Source organism: Eurytemora carolleeae, unplaced genomic scaffold (genome assembly GCF_000591075.1).
Source record: "Eurytemora carolleeae unplaced genomic scaffold, Eaff_2.0 scaffold38, whole genome shotgun sequence".
Lineage (NCBI taxonomy): Eukaryota > Metazoa > Arthropoda > Copepoda > Calanoida > Temoridae > Eurytemora > Eurytemora carolleeae.
In genome coordinates this window covers 581,617-603,997 of record NW_019396060.1, presented here as the reverse complement: position 1 = coordinate 603,997, position 22,381 = coordinate 581,617, and the positions used below count along the sequence as shown (strand labels likewise).

At 32.9% G+C, this 22,381-nt stretch overlaps 1 protein-coding gene across 1 annotated transcript; it reads left to right on the top strand.

Moving 5' to 3' along the window:
* The first annotated feature begins 5,334 nt into the window (after window positions 1-5,334).
* Window positions 5,335-19,548, top strand: LOC111708556 (transcription factor Ken). The gene is made up of 3 exons (XM_023481976.1): window positions 5,335-5,581; window positions 16,703-17,743; window positions 17,915-19,548. Exons 2-3 carry the CDS (start codon window positions 16,802-16,804, stop codon window positions 18,146-18,148), a joined length of 1,176 nt encoding a protein of 391 aa, XP_023337744.1. The 5' UTR covers window positions 5,335-5,581; window positions 16,703-16,801; the 3' UTR covers window positions 18,149-19,548.
* The last annotated feature ends 2,833 nt before the right edge of the window (window positions 19,549-22,381 follow it).

Genomic DNA, 22,381 nt, shown 5'->3' with positions numbered 1-22,381 from the left:
GACTTTTTGTACTTTAATTTAAAATTTCTGCCTTGTAATACCATCCCAGCTGATTCGGGCAGTAGATGTCGTCGTCGTGAGGACGGAGTACAAGTAACGGTAAGAAGTTACGGTTCTCTGTGTCTGGAGTTTAAACCCTCCACTGCTCCCTAAGCTCGACGGAATATATTAAACCATATCACAGGCATACTTCCAACCTGCAGGCCTAGGCACTAGACATCCAAATGACCTCCCAGACTGAATGTAGAACTGACTTAATTCCTTTACATACCTGTATGTTTTTATGTCTGAATATATGTATGCTTTCATGGTTGTATATCTTTATGATTTTATGATTTTATTATTTTATGTCTGTATATCAGTATGTCAGTACACCTGTATGCCTGCATGTCTGTTGTCTGAATGCATGCATTTATGCCTACCTGCCTGTATGTCTGTATGTCGTTATGCCTGTCAATCAACATGCCTGTATGTCTTTATTTCGTTATTGCCTGTATGTCTGTATAGTGTATACCTGTATGCCTGTGTGCCAGCACGCCAGTATGCCAGTTTGTCAGTTTGCCAGTTTTCTAGTTCGCCAGTTTGCCAGCATGCCAGTATGCTTGAATGCCTGTATACATGTATGTCTGTATGAATGTCTGGGTTTTATCTGTACGCTTGATATGAACTCTATATATATTAGTTTTGACATATTCGTGATTTGATGCAAGATTGAATCCAGTCATTTATCTATCTATTCGTCAATCTAATATAATGCAGTGAATATTATTTGTTCCATGGTCATTCAAATGTATTTGTTTTTACCTGTGAAAGTAAAATATATGAGAAACTAGTTTTTTTATTTAGAAAAAGTATTTTAGATTTATTATATATTATAACTAAACATTATTTATCTATATTTAAAATATTTTTTTTTATGAAACTATTGTGTACTTTATCATTCTTCCTCAAAATTCATCGTGAATTTCATAATGAACTTTATATTTTGACTTCTGCTTTGTTTAAAAGGTTGTTTGATCTAGAAATAGCCATTGAAATAAGACAAGTACACAAACGTTTCATAAGATTGCCTATAACACTATTATTTTGGCACGACGTGCTATAAAGTTTTTGGACTTAAATTTACTCTATATCTCGAAGGTTCAAGTCTTTTTAGATTATATTTTGTCCCTCGCTAAAGCTCGGGACAAAATTAAATCTAAAAAGACTTGAACCTTCTCGACAAAGAGAAGATTTCTGTCCAAAAACTTTATAGCACTGCGAACCAAAATAACAGTGTTATAAATAGTTAATTTGATTTTATTAATTCGGGGTATATTTGAGATTTTTGGTTTTAAATTTGGTAAAATTACTTGAACTTTTGGGTTTTATATTTTGAAAAAAGTATTTTAAATTTGGGTTTTATATAAGGGAAAAATATTCGGTATTTGGGTTTAAAAAAAAGTATTCGGAATTTGAGTTGTATATTCGGGGAAAATATGAAGGATTTGGGTTTTATATTTGGGAAAAGTATTCATTATTTGGGTTTTATATTTGGGAATTGGTTTGAATGCATGAATGTACGTATATATAAAGTACCGTTAGAAACCATCAAATCCGTGTATACTGTATAAGACTATAGGAGTACCCCACTGGATAAGTAAACGTCCCAACTTGTGCCGGGGGAGGGAGGGGGGGGGCGGGGGATGTCTTTTGTCTATAACAGTATTGACATTTAAGATCTAGTAAAAGAAAAGTCATTAAATTTAATGGTTAGGACATATACAGGCATGCATCTATCATTTTTCTAAACTTATACTCGTTAACAGATATTTGTGCATAAAAACTAAACTTATACTTGTTAACAGATGTGCATAAAAATTTCAATGTTCAAACCACTAAAATGCTATGCTTAAAGGGACTTTCGATGTAGTTTCAAGTTAACCACCATTTAAAGAATCCACAACGGTATACATATCCTTTTCTTTCTCTACGTAAAATGATATGGGTTTGATAGCGCTGTTGCGAGAAAAATCGGGTTTTATTTTAATATCGTTGAACATTCTTCATTACTATTTTTAGTTTAATCTTTATCAATATCAAATATTAAATCGTCAAAGTTCTGGAAAATGTTTAAAGAATTAACGAAAAGAACTGAACAATTGCCAACAATTCTAATTTTCTAATCACTATATCTTTGCAACTTGATGTCTGTTGATCTTAGATTTGTTCAAACTTGAATTCTAGTTTACACCATCATACTGCAGCCTGAAGCGATTGGGATAAGAAAATTTGAGCTTGTTCCGAGTGTTCAGTTCCTTTAAGAGAAACCCGGATCTCATTGCTGACCAAAGAGTGGCCGACCGTGCTAATTTTATCATACAAATTCCCAACTTGAAGTTTTTTAGGAACCATTAGCTGTCTTGTTAGTTAAAATCAAGGTACTAATGCAAGGAAAGTTAATTGCGGTCTCGTATACTCTGCGTACATATTGAAACCAGTTCTCTCTAGGCGGAATTTGTAAACAAGAAAAGATGCATCCGTGTTCGTTCAGTATCCAAGGAGGTTAAAAGCATTTAATTTTGATAATTTTGAAAATTCACATAATAGTTTAATTCCTATGACCAGAATATTTCATAGATTATTTTTGTGAAAATGGATTCCATGTCAGGCTGTGACATCTGTCTTGTGTTTACTTTTCCGCAAAAAGACAGTACATTGCAGTACAAAAAATGCGTAACATCTGAAATAACTTTCCTTGCATTAGTACCTTGGATAAAATTGAATTAATATAAATGCATAATGACAAAATTTCTTGGTTGAAAAGGCAAGAAAGGAAGATTCGGATTTTTATCTCGAATTTTCCCACGATTTTGTAATTTGTTTGTTGCTGTTCATACTCCCAGAGTTCAAATTGGTTTACAATAACGGGGACTTATTATATCAGGGACGGATCATTAATATCAGACAATTTACATATTGGATTGGATTTACTTCTGCAAGTCAAAAACTGTTTTATTGTAGCTCCATGAATTTTGGGGTTAAAATCCTGTATTTCTGACTCCATGAATAGTGGTTTCAGAGGTGGATTTAGGGGTCTGAAACTTGTGACAATACAATATGAAGAAACTTGGTTGGTTGGATTGNAACGTTATGATATATAGTGCCTTATTTTGGAGACCTTAATTTAATGAAGAAGTCTTCAAAGATCATTTTTTGTAGAAAAAAATTAAACTACATTATCATTATTGTAAGTGCGAAAATCACATTAAGCTAATTTTGGATTTATTACCTGGTTTTGCTTTTGGAACATCTTAAGATTCCAACTCTGAAACAGTTTCAATGTACTTTCCTAGCTGCCACCCTAAACTCCCTTCTATACCGTAGCTAAATATATAGAGCAGAACCTTCAACCGTTTATTTATCTATTCTTCCATTTATGGAAATATAATCCGAGAAACCATGATGAATATTCAGTTTATCCGTCATCTATCATCTCAAATATCGGGGGTTTAGGAGGGAAAATAGGGAAGAAAAACGGTTTCTGATTCAAAGAAAAAAAATATATCTTTTGCCCATGTTTTGTTTACTTTTTCTGTATATTGCCTTTTTTATTGTTATAATTTTTGCATTTGACTATGTAATAGTTTTGGTACTTTTCTGTAGGACTGATGAGGATATAAAAATATATCGAAATTAATTTCCAAACCCGAGATTTTCCTATCTGCGAGAGTGAAAACATTTTTTTGCCAATAAGGACAATTTACATTTAAAAAATAAAGATGATTTAAAGATGATTTAAAATATCTTTGGTGAAGTATTTTCAGAAGAATTTTGATGCATCTCCTATAACGGGTTAAATATATTAAATATATATATATTTTGTTTTTTTTTGGGGGGGGGGGGAATTGAAGACCCCATAAGTTCTAACCCATTGCTCATGCCCAAATAACACTTTATTATTCTGGGAAAGGGAAGTAATTCTAGAAAAGTAAGATTTCATTACTGATATATTTTGCATGCAAAAAAAAGAATATGCAAATATTTGCATTCATTAAAGGTTTCAGGTGAATTCTGGTTTCTGTGTTACAAATATTAGGGCTCTCTGTGACTTGGAAGGCCTGAGGAAATGATTTGCATTTTTATTTCGTATTTATTTCTACATAAACATCTCATAACTATACTTTAAGACTTTTCTTTTCGTCTAGTACAGTAAGCAGTACAAGGTATCCTCCATCTCATGTCAAACATGTCCTTATTCTCTTATCCCACCTCCCTCTCCTATCCCACCTACCTATCCTTACTCTCCTTTCCCACCTCCCTCTCCTTTCCCACCTATCCTCCCTCTCCTATCCCACCCATATCTCCTATTTTCCTATCTCTAGTTCCAGTTCCTCCTACGCCAAGATTTAATTACTTAATTATCATAACTGTGATGGTTGACCTAATCTCTTCCATAGCCAACACAGAGAATATTTAAACACAGTTCGGAATATTGTTAGGAAGGAACTCCCACGCTGTAATATATACCCATTGAAAACTGGAGTATCATGCTCTAAGTATATGTTAGTAATATATTATTAGACTTGCAAGAGCGTTCGTACAGAGGGGAAGGATGGATAAGGAAATTGGAGTGAAGAGGAAAGCTAAAATCAGAATAAAGAAATGAAGAACTAAAAAGGATGAGAAGGAAGGGGGGTGAGCTAGGATTAAGGTTGGTGTACTAGGAAGGATGAGGAGGGGGGGAGCTAGGATTAAGTTTGGTGTACTAGGAAGGATGAGGAGGGGGGAGCTAGGATTAAGTTTGGTGTACTAGGAAGGATGAGCTAGGGATTCAAACCATGTATTTTCCGAAACTATGCGGAGACCTCAGGGAATGTATGTATGTTGTGTGGGGGGGTGTTTGTGTGTGAGTGTATGTGTGTGTGTTCGAGAAGCCGGGCTGAGACGCATACCATGAATCCAGAACCCAGATTTTCAAAATTTATATTTTGTTTTTTTGAACAAAAGAGATTTTATTGGAGGGTTTATTTTAATATTTGTTTATTGCAGATGGTTGCTGTTTAGTTTTGAATAAAAAAATTATCAAAAATTTTAATAAATCTGATCAATTAGGATATTTTAAAAATGAATCTTTTAAACGCCTCGACTTTGCCCATCGTGTATTTTCCACCAGTTTACGGCGTCTACGTGAATGCGTGTATTTTGGCCTGGTAAACCATAGGTGCAGCCTATGTGTACCTGTTCCCGGTTCATGCAGTGTGATGGCAAAGTCCTAGTTTCAAGCCAGGCTGCCTGGACGGACAGGGTCTACAAGACGAGCCGGCCCATGACCAACTTACTCTCAGTCTAGGGTTGGAGCTCCGTTATGAGAGACCTGAGCGGAAGAAAATAAAGACGTCGTATTCACTAGTTTAAGGTGATCAGGGTTTATACAAAGTTAAACCAATCTTTACCCAACTACACTCAGTGATATTGTTTTTATAAAACCTGTGATATTAATTCTTCAGTTTATGCTCCCAGAAAACCGGCGCCCAGCACCTGAAAATGTTAAAGTACTAAAGGAAGAATTATTGTAGACAGAATAAAACTATTCGTACAGGTATATTGAGTTTTTAAACAACACTCTTCTATTTTTATCTGCTATAAATCTGTACTGTATATTGTAGGTCTAAAGTATTTTTAAATGTCATATATTGAAGTAACTGTCTATCTGTATATTGGCCTAGGGCAGTCTCTCTCTGCTATGCCGGGACAGGTATAAAACCAAGCCGATACCATGCACGTTATACACACATATACATTTATATATATACATTCATAGATCTTAGAACTACGTAAACAACAGTTAGCTTATATCAGGCAATTCATTGCAATATTTGTTGAAAAATTAAGATTTTAAATTAATACAAAAAGTTGTTGGCTTGAATAATTATCGACATTTTTATTTTAATTCAAATCGGAAGTAAAACATTTTTACTTTTTATTTCAGTTTCTTAAACAATCCTCTAAAGAAACTGAGTTCATGTCACAAACTCAAAATTCATGATCCCTTTATCTTTGCAACCTGGTGGAGTAAACTATTGATAATTCAAACCAGGGTAAAGAAGAATTTGTAGTCTGTATCAAAGGTTTACGATTTCGATTTTCAAAGAAATATATATTAAAATATCAGAGTTTGTGGCAAAAATCAGTTCCTTTCAAGCTGAATTATTTACAGAGCAATTTTTTTTTATTTGAAACTATGAACTTGTTTTTCGTCATCAATCTTTCTTTTTTATTAAATATCATCATCTATCAATTTTACAGATTGTTTATTTTACTATGTTGCATATCTATCTGTCTATTTTTTTAATCTATCTAGCTATTTAAGTAAATCAATTATCAGCCAAAATTCTATTATTTGTTGAGTTTAAGACTCATATCCTTCATGTGTTCATTTTAAGCCAAAAACCACTATAAAACTAAGGCCAGACAATAACTAACTTTCAAATATATGAAAACGAAATCTTTCATATAGTATTTTGTAGATTTAGACCTAAAAAATGACTCAACCCTTAGAAATATGTTTTTTTAAAGATATTTTATGAATTTAAATCCTAATTTTCCTGTTTCGAAACCGTGTTTCTCGCTGTTGTTGTGCCATGTCAAAAGTTTAAGGATCTCGGGTTTATTGAAAGGGGAGTTTAAATCAAAAGATAAAAATACGTCAAATAAATTGTTTATCTGTTTCTTCAATCTACCAAAGTTAACAATATACTTTTTATCCAACAGCATTGCACTTTTCAAATAATGGATCATGCTCTATCTTACTTCTTACAGTTGATAGTGTACTTGATTATATATGTTTTAACTTTATAGTGTACTTTTAAGCTTAAGTTGTACTTTACTCCGAACATTGTTTGTTTTATTGTACTTTTAAGCTTAAGTTGTACTTTACTCCGAACATTGTTTGTTTTATTGTACTTTTAAGCTTAACTGATTGTAAATATGGTTTACTGCAGTGTACATCTAGTTTACTGCAGTGTACATCTAGTTTACTGCATTATACATCTAGTCTAGTTTATTGCATTATACATCTAGTTTACTGCAGTATACATCTAGTTTACTGCAGTGTACATCTAGTTTACTGCAGTGTACATCTAGTTTACTGCGTTATACATCTGGATTATTGCATTATACATGTAGTTTACTACAATATGCATCTAGTTTAATGCAGTTTACATCTAGTTCACTGCAGTATACATCTAGTTTATTGCATTATACATCTAGTTTATTGCATTATACATCTAGTTTACTATAGTGTACATCTAGTTTACTACAGTGTACATCTAGTTCACTGCAGTATACATCTAGTCTAGTTTATTGCATTATGCAATATTCATCTAGTTTACTGCAGTGTACATCTAGTTTACTACAGTGTACATCTAGTTTATTGAATTATACATCTAGTTTACTGTATTGTACATCTAGTTTACTGTAGTTTACATCTAGTTTACTACAGTGTACATCTAGTTCACGCAGTATACATCTAGTTTACTATAACAGTGTACATCTAGTTTACTGCAGTGTACATCTAGTTTACTGCATTATACATCTAGTTTACTACAGTGTTTATCTAGCCCACTACAGTGTACATCTGTTTACTGCAGTGTAAATCTAATTTACTGCAATATACATCTAGTTTATTGCAGTACACACCTAGTTTACTGCAGTGTATATCTAGTTTACTACAGTGTACATCTAGTTTACTGCAGTGTACATCTAGTTTACTGCATTATATATCTAGTTTACTACAGTGTACATCTGTTTACTGCAGTGTACATCTAGTTTACTACAGTATACATCTAGTTTACTATAGTGTATATCTGGTTTACTACAGTGTACATCTAGTTTACTGGAGCTGAGTGTACATCTAGTTCACTGGAGTAGACATCTAGTCTAGTATATTGCATTATACATCTAGTTTACTGCAGTGTATCTACTTAAAGTTAACTGCCAATTGAAGAACATTAAACGATACTCTTACCTATAAACAAGATGTTTTATTTGAGTATATGCAGTATGCACCCCATTTTATAAACCTTTTCAGTCTCTAATGATCATAAATTCTTTTAACTATTCTAATTTTTATCTTTAAAATTTTTTTCCCTAATATTTCATAGCTCTCTTTTAAATCGAGTTTAATATTTCTAATTAATTAATGTGGTCCCCCTCTACCTTCCTGATTATCGAAGTTAACGAAACCACAAGAAATGCAGGATATTAACTAGGAAATTGCACACCATGTCAAAACTTACAGAGCATGAAGAACCTTAAGAGAACTTGTGAGGGTATTATCCAAACAAATAGAGCATTAGATGCACAAGGACTGCTTGAAATATCAAGTCATTGACCTGTATTCTACATTCTACATGTGATTATATAACAGCAAAATTAATTATGTGAAAGATGACTTCTTATCATTAGAGCTTTTGTTTAGTTGGGTCGATGTTACTTTTAATTATTTTAGGAAGTTCTGATTATACTGTAGTATCCTTTAATATCATCATACTAACCTTTCATCCCCCCTCCTTTACTCATGTCTTCCTCTCCCATTCAGCCCCCTGTTCCTCCAATGTATCCCCAATTTTCCCATCTCCCCATCTGTCATGCTATAATCTAAGGATTTGAGTCGAGTAACAGGTTGCCATCATTGGCTATTATCATCTTTAACTGTTATATTTACTCTTGATAAACATACACCCCCCTCTAAACACCGCCGTTTCAACTCATCTTACTTGTACCCCTATGGCGTCAATAATTTGGTAGCAACGGCTTAAACATATGGCTTGTATACTGCCTTAATCAATAGTAAAGATACAGATTAAATATATTACAGTCTACTAGACTACTAGTGTACTAATCTATTGTACTGAAGAATATTGTAAAATACTAGTTTACTAATCTATTGTATAGAAGAATATTGTAAAATACTAGTTTACTAATCTATTGTAAAGAAGAATATTGTAAATTACTAGTCTAATAATCTATTGTATAGAAGAATATTATAAAATTCTAGTCTACTAATCTATTGTATAGAAGAATATTGTAAAATACTAGTCTAATAATCTATTGTATAGAAGAATATTGTAAAATACTAGTTTACTAATCTATTGTATAGAAGAATATTGTAAAATACTAGTCTAATAATCTATTGTATAGAAGAATATTATAAAATTCTAGTCTACTAATCTATTGTATAAAAAAATATTATAAAATTCTAGTCTAATAATCTATTGTATAGAAGAATATTGTAAAATAATAATCTAATAATCTATTCGTATCTTCGAAACCCTGCATCCTTGTATCCTTGTATCCATTCAATAATTATCCTTGCATCATTTTATCCTTCTAAATTCAAATTCTTTGATTCTTGTAATTCGTGCATGCTTGTATCTATTCATTAATTCATCATTGTATCATTGCATCCACGAATACCTGTATCCTTGTATTCTAGTGTCTTTGTATCCATGTATCCTTGTATCCTTGTATCCTTGTATCCGTGTATCCTTGTATCCTTGTATCATTGTATCCTTGTATCCTTGTGTTCTTGTATCCGTGTATCCTTGTATCCTTGTATTATTGTATCATTGTATCCTTGTATTCTAGTGTCTTTGTATCCATGTATCCGTGTATCCTTGTGTCCTTGTATTCTTGTATACTTGTATCCTTGTATCCTTGAATCCTTTTATCCGTGTATCCTTGTGTCCTTGTATTCTTGTGTCCTTGTATCCTTGTATCTTTGAATCCTTGTATCCGTGTATCCATGTATCCTTGTATCATTGTATCCTTGTATCTTTTCATCCTTGTATCTCTTCATCCATGTATCCTTGTCTTATAGTACAATCTAAGCCTTTATCATTGTATCATAGTTTCACTTCACCTATCCTGTATCCTTGTATCATAGTTTCACTGCGCCTATCCTGTATCCTTGTATCATAGTTTCACTGCACCTATCCTGTATCCTTGTATCGCTTTATCGATGTAAGCCTGTAACATTTGATTATTGTATCACTGTATTTATCTAAGCCTGTATCATTTTATCGCTGTATTGGTGTCAGCTTGTATCCCTGTATCTGTGATAAATTAAAATGGCGAATATCTAAGATTCCACATTTGAATATCTAAAAGAAGAAGATCCCGGTCCAAAACTGTCCAGTGCAGTGTTTCATGTCCATGGATCCGCTCGACCTTTCTTGGTCAAATAATTTGACCTAAATTTAGAAGAATAGAATCCCAGAATCTAACTGATATTGTTTAATTCAAACTAGTTTTATTGTTTAACCAAAATATTTTGGAATTCGTATAAATTCTTAGTACTTTCGATATCTTAAATAATAAAAAAAAACAGTTTAAAAAATACAAAAAGTAGAGAAAGAAACTCGATAAAACTAGAATAATGACAAAACTTAATTACCTGGATATAAATTATTAAAAATCCTTGACACACATAAAATTAATTGTTTACTAATTAAACAATAATATTTTAAATATGTTGACCTAGTTTCTTTCATGTATTATTACTCAGAGCTAATGCATTGTGAAACACATTATTGTGAATTAAATCTAAATGATTTTAAACTAAATTAGTAACTTTTTTATGTTGTACAATTTTAATGCAAAAATAAAATATCAAATAATTTGTAATTTTGGCGCAAACTGGTTTTTTTAACTCTCCTAACTTATAACTGAGCAATAAATTGCAAAAATCTAGCAGTTTGTCATATAGATACTAACCATCTAACCAGTTTTAAATGTGTCATTAGCAAGCCCATTCCCTCCGAACGGTAGAAAATTAATCACAATTGCAATCTGCTTTATCTACAGAATACTAATTGCAATCGCCCCTTCATTCTGACTCTCTGGGTGGTTATAATATTGCAACGTGCCAGGACTAATATCATTAAACGAATCAATAATAGAACCACCAGGGGGTGGATAATTGTAAACAAGCCTGCAGTACGTAAACACAACTATACACAGGAAGCAAGGCAGGAATAGGGCTGATGTTATGCATTGTTGTTGTATGCAGAACAATGAAGAAACATTTCATGCTGGATACTTTATTATACAAACATCTTGGAACAGTTATTTACTTCTACTGGTTTCTGAATTTGCGAGTGTATTAGTTTCCTGGTTTCCTTATAAATTAAAATGCTGGTTTCCTGGCTTATTGATTATTACAGCTTTTCAGTTTCCTGCTTTCAAAATGTATATTTTTAGTTCTTGAGTTTCAGTTTTCTGGTTTCTTGGCTTCTTGGTTTTTGTAATTTATTTTGGTTTTCTGGCCTCTTTGGTTTTTGTGTTTCTGATTTAGTTTCCTGGTTTCTTGATTTCCTGGATCCCTTGAGTTCCGAGTTTCTTGATTTCCTTGTTTCAAAACTTTTTAGTTTCATTGTTCCTTTGTTTACAGTTTTAATTGTTTCTCTTCTTGCCACAATCTCTGAATTTTTCTAATCCTAATATCTTTGCAACGTGATGGTATAAATCTGTCATAAATTAAACTTAAAATGATTCATATAACAGAATTCATAGTTTGCTATATAAAAGGTCTACTACATCGGGTTGCAAAGATATAGGGACAAAAAAAATAAGAGTATCTTGCAAAAAAAATTATTTCCTTTTTTTATTGTTTAAGTTCTCTTTGTTCTTTGTACCCTTGTTTCTTATTACCTGTATTCCCCTCCTAGTCCTAATTAATGTACTATTTTAAACTCCGGTTGACTAAGGTTTCCGTGTTTGGACAGTTTTGAGTATGGTCCATCAGATTTTAAATATGTGACCTCTCCCCCCTCCCTCCCCACATTTCAGGTTGAATACCTGCTATTTATATTTCTCCTGCCCACTATACCCATCTTCATATTTTTATATTGGGTTTCCTCGTTTCACCTTTTTCTTGATTTTTTTCATCAATTTTTTCTTTTGTTTCTGTTTTTCTTTAATAATTTCTTGGTTCCTTTTATTCTTTGTTGATTTTCTTGACTTTTTATTTTAATTTTGATCCTATTTTTCCCTTTCATTCTTACATTTACAATTTCATACAATTCATAACTTTTGGTATCCATTACTTTTTATTCTCTCTGGGAAAATTATATTTATAAACTATGTATATAAATTAAGGAAGCAGGAAGTTGATCGGGGGGGTAGGAAGATGTGATACAAAAGGGGAAGGAATGGGGGAGAAATAATTGTTTTTGATAATTTCACTTTAAAGTCTATGTTCAAAGTCTAAAATTTTATAACTTTTTTGTCTATTAAAATGCATTTTATAATATTTTAAAAATTGCTTTTGTAAAAAATCCAAAATTCTAGTGTACTCTGATAAACCTAGATATCTAATCTTAGTTAAAGAAACTCCCAGGGTTTTAAAATTTAAAATTCTGTGTGTTTTCATGCAAGGTACTTTTTCTCAATACAGGTCTTTGAAGTTCATTGACATGTATATATCGTCTACAACACAATACAAATATGAAACAATATGACAAACAATATGAATCTACAGTTTTGGGAGAGAGGGGAGGTGCCATCGGAATAAATAAAATAAATTCGTTCTAGTTACTGAAGTTGTGCAATTTCGCTCTCTCTGGGTCAATATTGAACTGCAAAACTTACAGGACAAACTTGCGAATTTTATTATGCAAATACATTGCAAATATTCTTAAAATACGCAAAATACATTCATTTTCTAAAATCTCCCTTGTCAAATGCAATATGTATGAATATACTTAAATAATCATTTTTTTGCACTTAATTCATGATGGTACATATTGTAATGGAATTATTACTTTGCCACAAATTCATTTTCCAATCCCTAAATCTTTGCAACCTGATAGTGAATTAGATTATTAAAACTAACAGAATTAAAGTTTTAAATATCTGTCTACAACATTGGGTTGCAAAGATATAAGAATTAGAACATCAGAGTTTGTGGCAAAGAACCAATTCCTTTGTAAACCAAATAATAAATAGTAATTTTTCTAGACATTTTTAGATAACCAATACACCTGGAAAGACTTTTTTCAAAGAAAATTAGAATAATGACAATTATACCCTGAATGCATATTAAAGTTTGATAATGTTCTAAGCTTGTGGTAGAATGAACACGAAGCTATGTATTATATGGTTGATTACCTCCTATACCATCACTGCTTCTACTTAACGGAGTAATTGTTGCACATTGACCTAATTTCCAAGTTTGGAGTCGGAACCGTCTACTCCGTCCTGCTTCTCCAGCTGTCAAGGTTTCAGGATACAGTGTTTCTCCAACCTGTTCCAACCTGTACCCGGAGTAAATCCTCACGTTCTATCCCGTTACACACTCTCATTCTTGCATTCTCATCCACAGTTCTAAACCCACATTTTAATCCACTTATATAAATCTCTTTTGCTCAATAAGTTTCTTCGTAGAACGGATTTTTCTTTGATATCAATCCTCTATATCTCCTTCGTGAAATATGTTTCTTTTTTGATTTTTATACTTAATCTAAACTCCCATTTTCAACCATTATTCGAAATCGTCTTTTTCTACTATTTTTCTGTGTATTATCATTTAGTTGAAGGTAAATTTTCTTGAATTCCTACCAGATTTTCTTAACATGCTTTTTATTGCTCAATTCTGATCGTCATTCTTTTATATTGAATCGATATTTTCCAAAAGTTTTTCATTTCATAGCTAATCATTCTCTCCCCCCCCCTCCTGACCTTTGTTTAAAATGATTGCTTGGGATTTTGATAGAATTGACCCACTAAACACTCTCGTTGTTAGTCATCAAACCTCTTTATTTGCGTTGAAATTTACTGTAATCTGTTCAGTGTACTTTACAGTTAGTTTCTCGGGAGACTTTAACGAACTATAAGCCTCTAGCGTACAACAAAAGGGCAATTATATAGTATTTACGGTTCTAAGATTGTGAGCCGGGGATGAAACTTTTCCAAGGAAAATCTTTAAGTGAGAATGTTTTTTCTAAGTTTCACGGATGTAGGTGGTTCTCAGGGTTTAAAAGCTAGGTAAGCTGTGGGCTAACGGAGCAGAGAATTGAGACCATTAGATTACAATACACCAAGTCAAATGCAGTGTAACAAATTATGTTATGCCTTAAATATTTACGTTCTCTCTCAAACATACTTCACATTCACTTGAGTACAATTGCTGTTTGGGATGNGGGGTACAAGTAGTATATATGGCCAGTGTAAAGTTATCCCAACGGTATTTTTACGGATTTAAGATAAGACGTGTTCCGTATAAGATATATAGTTTTCCTTTAAACCTCCCCTGGGTATTTAACAAGTACGTTAAATGGAAATGCCATATGTAAAAAGATCTATTAAGATACAGCCTAGCTGTTTAACTAGAAATAACTCCCTTTCAAGCATATATGGGATTCCCTCTATAATTAGTCGACTAGCGTTCACTAGATGCAAGTATATAGGACATAGGCCGAGGGGTATATTCTATCTATCTATCAATACATGACTGTGTATCTATCTATCTATCCCACCATATGCCTGTCTAACTATCCTGCCTGAATTGAGGCTTGGCCCGGCTCCAGCCAAAAGTAGGTTATAGCTTACAGCTGACTGATACTGCCATTCCCGAGGGGAGAGGGNGGGAAGGAGGGGAATAATTGAAGGGGAACAGAGGGGAAGAAATCACAATGTTTGAAGCCTAATCACTTCACGATAAAATGAATTTTGTTGCCTTCATAGCTACAAGTTCTAAACCAAAGATTTCATTCTTTATAAATACTGATAATTAATAATGTACACATATACTCCAATATATAGTCTACTATAGTCTATACAATCTACATAATTAAAAAAGATAAAGATCAAGATAAAAAATCTATGGACCACGGCATTGGGTTACAAAGATATAGACATTAGAAAATGATAGTTTGTGACAAAGACTCAATTCCCTTAAACAAAATTTTTCATGCAGTTATAATGTCCATGTATCTCATTATTTTGAAACTAAACATTATCTTCATACTTCAGAAATTTATCATTGTAAATAATTATATATTGAACGAGTTTAATGTTTAGAAAAGGTCATTGTATATTTAAATTAAAGGTAGAGAACCAGCGTTAGTGCATTAAATGCATCTTCCTCATTTTCCATCTTGCCCTGGAAAAAATTTAAACTTTGCATTGAATTATGAATATTATAAATGTTAGGTCTGCTTTACCAAACAAAGGCCGATTTAAAGAATTTGAGCCGTTGCTTAAATTTAAGCCGCGGCGCAAATATGGTTGATTCCACTTAAAATTGTATTCAATGTTTCAAGATTTAAGCCGGCGCTCAATTGAAAACGGTTTTAGGGGGATTTGAGACGCGGCTTAAATTCATTAAATTCAGACACTAACCTAAAAACAATTTAACGCATAAAACTGCATATTTCCTAGGATGGATGCAAAATGGAAAAGAAGCGGGATTAAATAAGAATGAAACATCGTGAATTCTCCTCTCTCACGTTTAATCCATTAGTTTTAGGTTAAACCGTGATTTTTCATTTTCTGGTTATTTAACACAAGTTTGCTTCTAAATTAAACATTCGGCGGTTGAAATGCCTACTAGACTAAATAATCATAATTTTAGAAAAAATCCTTGCTATAGAAAGGAAAGATGTATGTCGAGACTCTAGAGAAGAAACTTTTATTGACGAGTAACATTAACGGTACATGTGGTGATATCGTAGATTTAACGCTATCTCATACCTTGCTACCGGTAGCTACGTTTAATTTAAATTTAATTACATCTTGTCCACGATCCTTCAGAAGATGCAGTAACCTGGGGGGGGTTCAATGGATAGAAATGAGGGGCGGAATAATGCATGAGAAGAATATTTGATATCCACCATTATAATCTATACATGATAAGGGGGATGGAGTAAAGTTTATTGGAAGGATGGAATTTAGAAGGAGGGAGTTTTCAGAATAGGGAATACAAAGAAACACTAAGGGTAGTAAATATCCTCTGTGAAATGGTTAATAATTTGAATTAGAATCTTAGAATAAATACGAAAATAAACTGATCCTTTTATCTTTGCATCCTGATGGTGTAAACCTTTGATATTTTATACTTTGTGTATTTAAAATTAAAAGTATATAAATAGTAAATTGTATTTATCTTTTTTTCTGTGTAGATATACAGATATCATAGAGTGTATTTACTTCACATCCAATAAATTTGTTGTTCATGGTTTATATTATAGATATAATTATCAGAAGTCTAGTAATTAATACTATATACATAAAATCTGAAGAAAAAAACATTCAGTCAGATTCAATCTGTAGAGTAATAACGTAACCCTTTTATCTATATATAAATTTGGCTTGTCTGTCTGTCTGTCTTGTCTGTCTGTTTGTATTCAATAAACGTCAAAACGGCTGAACCGATCGGGCCCAAATTTTTTGTGGGACATCTAGGGACCCCAGGGAAGGTTTATGAATGATTGAAATTTTAAAAATTTGTGTCCATCAAAATTCGATCGTCATTAAATTTTTTAAAATTTTGAAAATCCGCGAAATTTTTTGTGAAAATCCGCGAATTATTTTTGTTTTGTTTTACGATGTACACAAAGAGAACATGTTCACAATTAATTTAGAAGATGGGCGCGAAGCGCCCTCTAAGGCTAGTACATGTATAAATGAATTGATTTTTAATAACAATCTTTATTTTCAGATGTGATTGGTGAATACCTCTACATAGTGTACGGACGAATATTATCCAGAGATTCTCTAACTATATACAGTGAGATCTAGTGGAACTATCGGAGTCAGGATGTTAGAAACCGTCGTATCAACTTCATCCTTCCTTAATATCAAATCAGAGACAGTTCAACGACTTGAACCCCTCCCATGGGAGTGCTCCCAGCAGTTCCCCGAATCTAATTCCAAGTTTAGTCCTATAAAACAGGAAATTATCGAAACCTTCGAAATGAGTCTAAACCAGCCACAGAATGATTTCACGGAACTGAAACCCATCCCATTTGATTACAGCTCAACTAGTCTTACCGGTCTGGATCCGGTTTTAAATAACAATAACAACAATAACAACAACAATAATAAAATGGCAGATCTGTATATCAATATAAAACCCCTTAGTCCAGACTTCCACAGAGAACATTTCCCTTTTAACGCTTCTCCTTCCGACGTTACATCCAGTGGCTCCATTAGTCCCCAGGGAATGACGAAAATAGATTTTTCCACCGATCAGAACGCGTTTGACGATCTTGGAAACATCGTAGGAATGTCGGTGGGTGCAGACTCGACCGTTCCATCAATCGAGAACGATCTTGATATCGAGGCCTGGATCGAAAACACGGCACAGGACATCAAACCTCTAGCTATTCTTCCAAACGACGGTGGGTTCGATATTCATTCGTCCAGCTCCGAAAATTTGCATTCTATTAGCAACCACACCCTCACCAACACACAGTCTTACATAGGCTCCCTTTCTTCTTTGATCAAGGGCTCCAGGATGACTATTGTGGAACCCAGAGACTCTTTTCAACCAAATTTATCTCCGATCCTCCGCGGAGCGATCACCGGGACGTATCCTCTCAGCTATCCCCAGATCAAGTTTGAGAGTGTAGAGATGATGAAACCCGACTACTACCAGGAGCAGATGCCGCACAGCACAGTCAACTCTATCTCAGATCACAGAAGAATGGGTTCAGACGGAATCATTAGATCCAAACCAAAGCCACCGAAGATTAGACAGGTAAAATTAGTTTAATAATATTAACTCTTGATTTTCAACCTATTAGTAAAACTGTTGTCTTTATACAAAACCAAATACACTTAAGATTTAAGAAAAGTCGTCATCCTGTTCCACAGTTTAAAGGGTCCTTCTGTATTTTTGAGTTTTGCAATTGAATATTTTTTGTTGCAGAGATCCTTGATGGGAAGTGCTGGTTCGAGTCCAGGCGGAGATCAAGGAAAGAAGATGATGCACCATTGTCATGTTTGCAATAGAGGATTTCTCAACAAATCCAACATTAAGGTGCATCTACGAACACATACTGGAGAGAAACCCTTCGGTTGTGAGCACTGCTCTAAAGCGTTCCGACAGAAAGCGCATCTGTTGAAGCACATGTCGATCCACAAGCGCATTTCCCGGGACTAGATGGATCCGGAACCTGGAGGATCCGGATAGATCCAGAGATATCCGGATATCTCTCAACACTCGGATATATGTAGAGTATCCATAGAACTGAACTGAATACCCCGTCTCTCAGATTTAGCCACTTAAAGCTAGTCAGACTCTGGAGAGAGAGACATGTGATAGCTTAATTATTATATAAACAATTCTTCCCAAACTTATATCCTGAATCTCCATGTTTGAATCTCTTGTCTTCCATGTTTCCTTCCATATATTGGTTTACCACGAGGCTGTTTTATATCCTTTGTGAAAATTTTGGAGTTCTGAAGAATCTCAAATTTTTGTTTTTGTTTTTTATTGTTGATTTGAAATCGGCCGGTTGATAGGTTGGAATTTCAAAATGGTGGTGGAAATATGGCCGCCATCATATTTTGGGCTTCCGATAAAAATTTGTTAAAACTACATTAGTTTCTTTGCTTCATCCTTCCCTTTGTGAAATTATTTCTGCCAATGTTGCAGTTACATTCAGCAAATATTCCGGAAAAAAATCGAATAATAACTCTACATGATTTAAACAACTCATCTAGTCCTTTAATTCACTTTTCCTTCTTTATAAATATTTAGAGCAATGCGCTCAGAATTTATTCCTTTAATCCAAATCCCTCCCTCTCCCCTAATAACGTTTTCCCCAACAGCTTTATTTTGCAATATGGGTTTTCCTAAAGTTTACATTTTCAAAATTGTCCCACACAAAAAACTCAACTTAAATTGTATACATTCTAACATTTTTTGGAACAAATAAAAATAATTTGAGGCTTTAAATCCATAAACATTCCACTCCGCCCATCATTAAGTCCCAGCTCCAACTATTCCATATCTAAAAAGGACCAAAAATACTTTTTTTTGTAAACTTTAACTCTGAACCGAAGAAACTGTGGTATAGAAATTAATGGTTACAAACGCACACGTCTCAACCTATTTATGTATTACATATAGACCCCTGTACTGCCTAGAGAAACTTATTATATTTTCACAATTTTATATTATTCATATATTTTGTTAAAATGTGTCTCACCCTGTAGTTCACGCAGTTTATTAGAATGAAAAAGTGGATTTCTGTTTATTATAAAATCCCAAAATTTTTATGTAAATAAAAATGATTGGGTCACCTCAAAGTTCAGAAATGACTTATTTTTCTCTTTAAAATTTGACTTGTTACCAGCAACGACAACAATTGTGTTACCACCCGATGTTAGTAAAATTTAAGTACTTATATATTAAAATATAAAGTGATTTTATATATACAAGATCTTGCTTTAATAATACCCTTGCTAGTTATCTAGACGAACAATGTGTTATTTTTTCAAAATCTTGTTAATTTCCGCTAAATATGTAATTTCGTTAATGGTTTATTACAGAATATAATTGTTATGATATAATTATTATTAGTTTGTTTAATTTGTTGCAGTGAGTTTGTGTGACTTGAGTGTGTTTTTAATTTTCTACGGGGAATTTTTTCAGTGTCTTTGTGAGATGTTTTTTTTTCTGACGAACTTTTGTTTTTAGTGTTTTGTAAATTGTGCGTGCTTGATAACAATTTTGGCGATTTTTGGCTTTAGTAATCCTTCCTGCTTTAACGGCAACCGCGCTGAGACTTTCGATCACAATCTATTTAACGTAAATTTTTCGTTTTTTCTCTTAGTTACTTTTTTTGTCGGCATTTGCGTCTATAGCAACACTTTTTTCCGATTTTTTAGTTGAAGATAAACTTTTCTTTCTGTGTGAAAATGAATTTGTCAAAAATCTATATGAAAATAAAGGAAAAAGAAATTGTGAAAAAAGATTGTGAGAGTGGGACTGAAGAAATGGAAATGACAATTCGAAACGAAATTGAAGATTTGCATAAACGTTTGGTCCAAAATCAATTATAAAATATAAAAAACAAGTAAGAGAAAAAACTTAGATAAATATAATTTTTAATTCTCGACCATACCCATAACGTGTCAGATAAAAAATTAATGAGATTTTTTTGGGATTCTTATAGCTGAATACTCATCATTTTCAATTTTGGATTTTTATATAACTATGCTGAATACTCAGCATTTTAAATTTTGGATTTTTTTTATAAAAGTGACTTGCATCTTTATACTGCTAAGACAACAAGGAAAATTTTCAAAATACAACACTTTTCATTTTCCTGATGGAAAACGACAAAATATTTCTTAATGCTACTCAGACCCGGTATGGAAGGGTACCATTATGAATCAGACATATCACACTAGAATTAAATATATTGAGGCTCATTTAAAATTACGTAAAAAGTCACAAATTTTAGATGAGTAAATGTTTGGTAGCCCTGCAGTAGTATACATTTTATTTTTAACGAAAATCATTTTTTTGGACGTAATCTTGAGTGAACCCCTCTGTTTAAAGTTCAATGCCCAATTCACAATAGTACCAAGCACGGTAAACACGGGCCAGGTTTTAAATTCTGGAATAAATTAAATTTTCACCCATCTAATATCTGTATTTTGTTTTGGCTATATTATATTTTTTTGTGCTTGGCTAGGTTATACATATCTTGACTGAGTTTATTCCAGAACAGGAAGGATGCATATTTTATAAAGTCTCGCAAGCCAAAAATATTAATCCGAGTAACAAAAAGAAAGAACTAGTGACTCTCCTGAAAAGAGCTAAATTCTGTTAATTTCCTTTATCATCTCTAATGCATGATTCCACAATAATTCCAAAGTATACTTTTTAAGACAGAAAATATTTCTAGACACTTCCAGGATTTTTTTCATCGGTTTAAAGGGAAAGAGCCTTTGTGATTCTGACATGCTATATAGTCTTTAAAAGGAGGTTTATTTGAAACTACGCAGACAGTCCCTTTAACAACAATTAATGGTGTGTAGAAAAGTAGATAATTACTTAAATTGTGCTTGTCATGGATTCTCTAAATTTCAAGTTTATCGAAAAAAGAATCCCGAGAAGTTAACCCTGAAAACAAGATTAAATAAATGGGTTAAATTCTGCAATTCCCCGAACCCAAGTCCTCTTACTGTAAACACAGTGAATACAAGAGAAGGTTTTAAGATCTCCATTAGATAAAACTATTCAACATTTTTCACATCGTTCTTTAACATAAATATAGGATACAGGGGCACACAGGGCCGGACACAAGGATAGATGCTAATAAATAAAATTTAGTAACAACACTAAAAATAATAATAATGATAATGATAATCACAATAGTGATAATGATATTAATAATGAAAACAATAATGCGAAAAAAGATAAATATATATATACACCTGCAGTGCATTTTAATAATATTCAAAATAATATGAAAATGTAAATTTGTAGAAAAATAAAAGTAGCATCCACTGTTCCTGTTTCTTAGGTTTCTTAGTAACTCAAGCTGATCTTTCAAGGGAATGTTCACCAATTTTAAAATACTAATGAATAATTTAAAAAATTATAGTTTTATGGAATTGAATTGAGGGTATTATGGAATATTAAATAGTTGAACTATCCTAGGTTCTTGTAAAAATGATAACAATAAAACTAATTTTTATTCGTATAAAAATGAAATCATATTCATTTAAAATTTGTCATTAAGACACATCAGGGCATTAACCTGTATATATGTGATAGTATTGGATAAATATATAGGACGTGTAGTGTGTACAGTATGGTCTTTTTGCCGCCATATGTGAGTGTGTGCGCAGTGCCAAGTGCAGTGAATGATAACATGAAGGGTAAATCGTCTTCACTCTTCAAATTATTAGATTGATAAATCCTTTTTTATTGTTATTATTATTTTTTTAATATGTATCTTCAAGGAGATGCAAGTTGTCCTAATTGTAGAAGGCGGTTTACCCCTGAATCAGGCCTATGCGCCTTGCCTGAGGTGGCATGATCGTCAGTGTATGTCTTGGAACCAGGAGTGGTTTAATCACCCCCCCTCCCCCCCCCTGAGATATTTAGATTTAATCAGTTAATAGCCATCTTTTCTTTATGAATACTTCATGACTGCTCTTTTTTCACCTCCAAAAATTTAGTTTTTCCTAAACACCCCTCATCGAAATGGAACACTTTCTCCTCCCGTCACACACTTCCTTGAAACACGGTGTTGAAGTACATCCGGCCCCTAGCATACACCGGAAGTAAAGCAAGAAGGAGGGGGTATGGAACTCTCTGAGATGTATGATTTAATTTGGGATTGGGAAGAGAAAGATGAGGAATTGAGAGATT

What these genes read in the sequence shown, in the direction of transcription:
- LOC111708556 (XM_023481976.1), top strand. Translation starts at nt 16,802, where the DNA reads ATGTTAGAAACCGTCGTATCAACTTCATCCTTCCTTAATATCAAATCA. An exon ending in AGCCACCGAAGATTAGACAG is followed by an intron (nt 17,744 to 17,914) that starts GTAAAATTAGTT and finishes TTTTTGTTGCAG; the next exon opens with AGATCCTTGATGGGAAGTGC.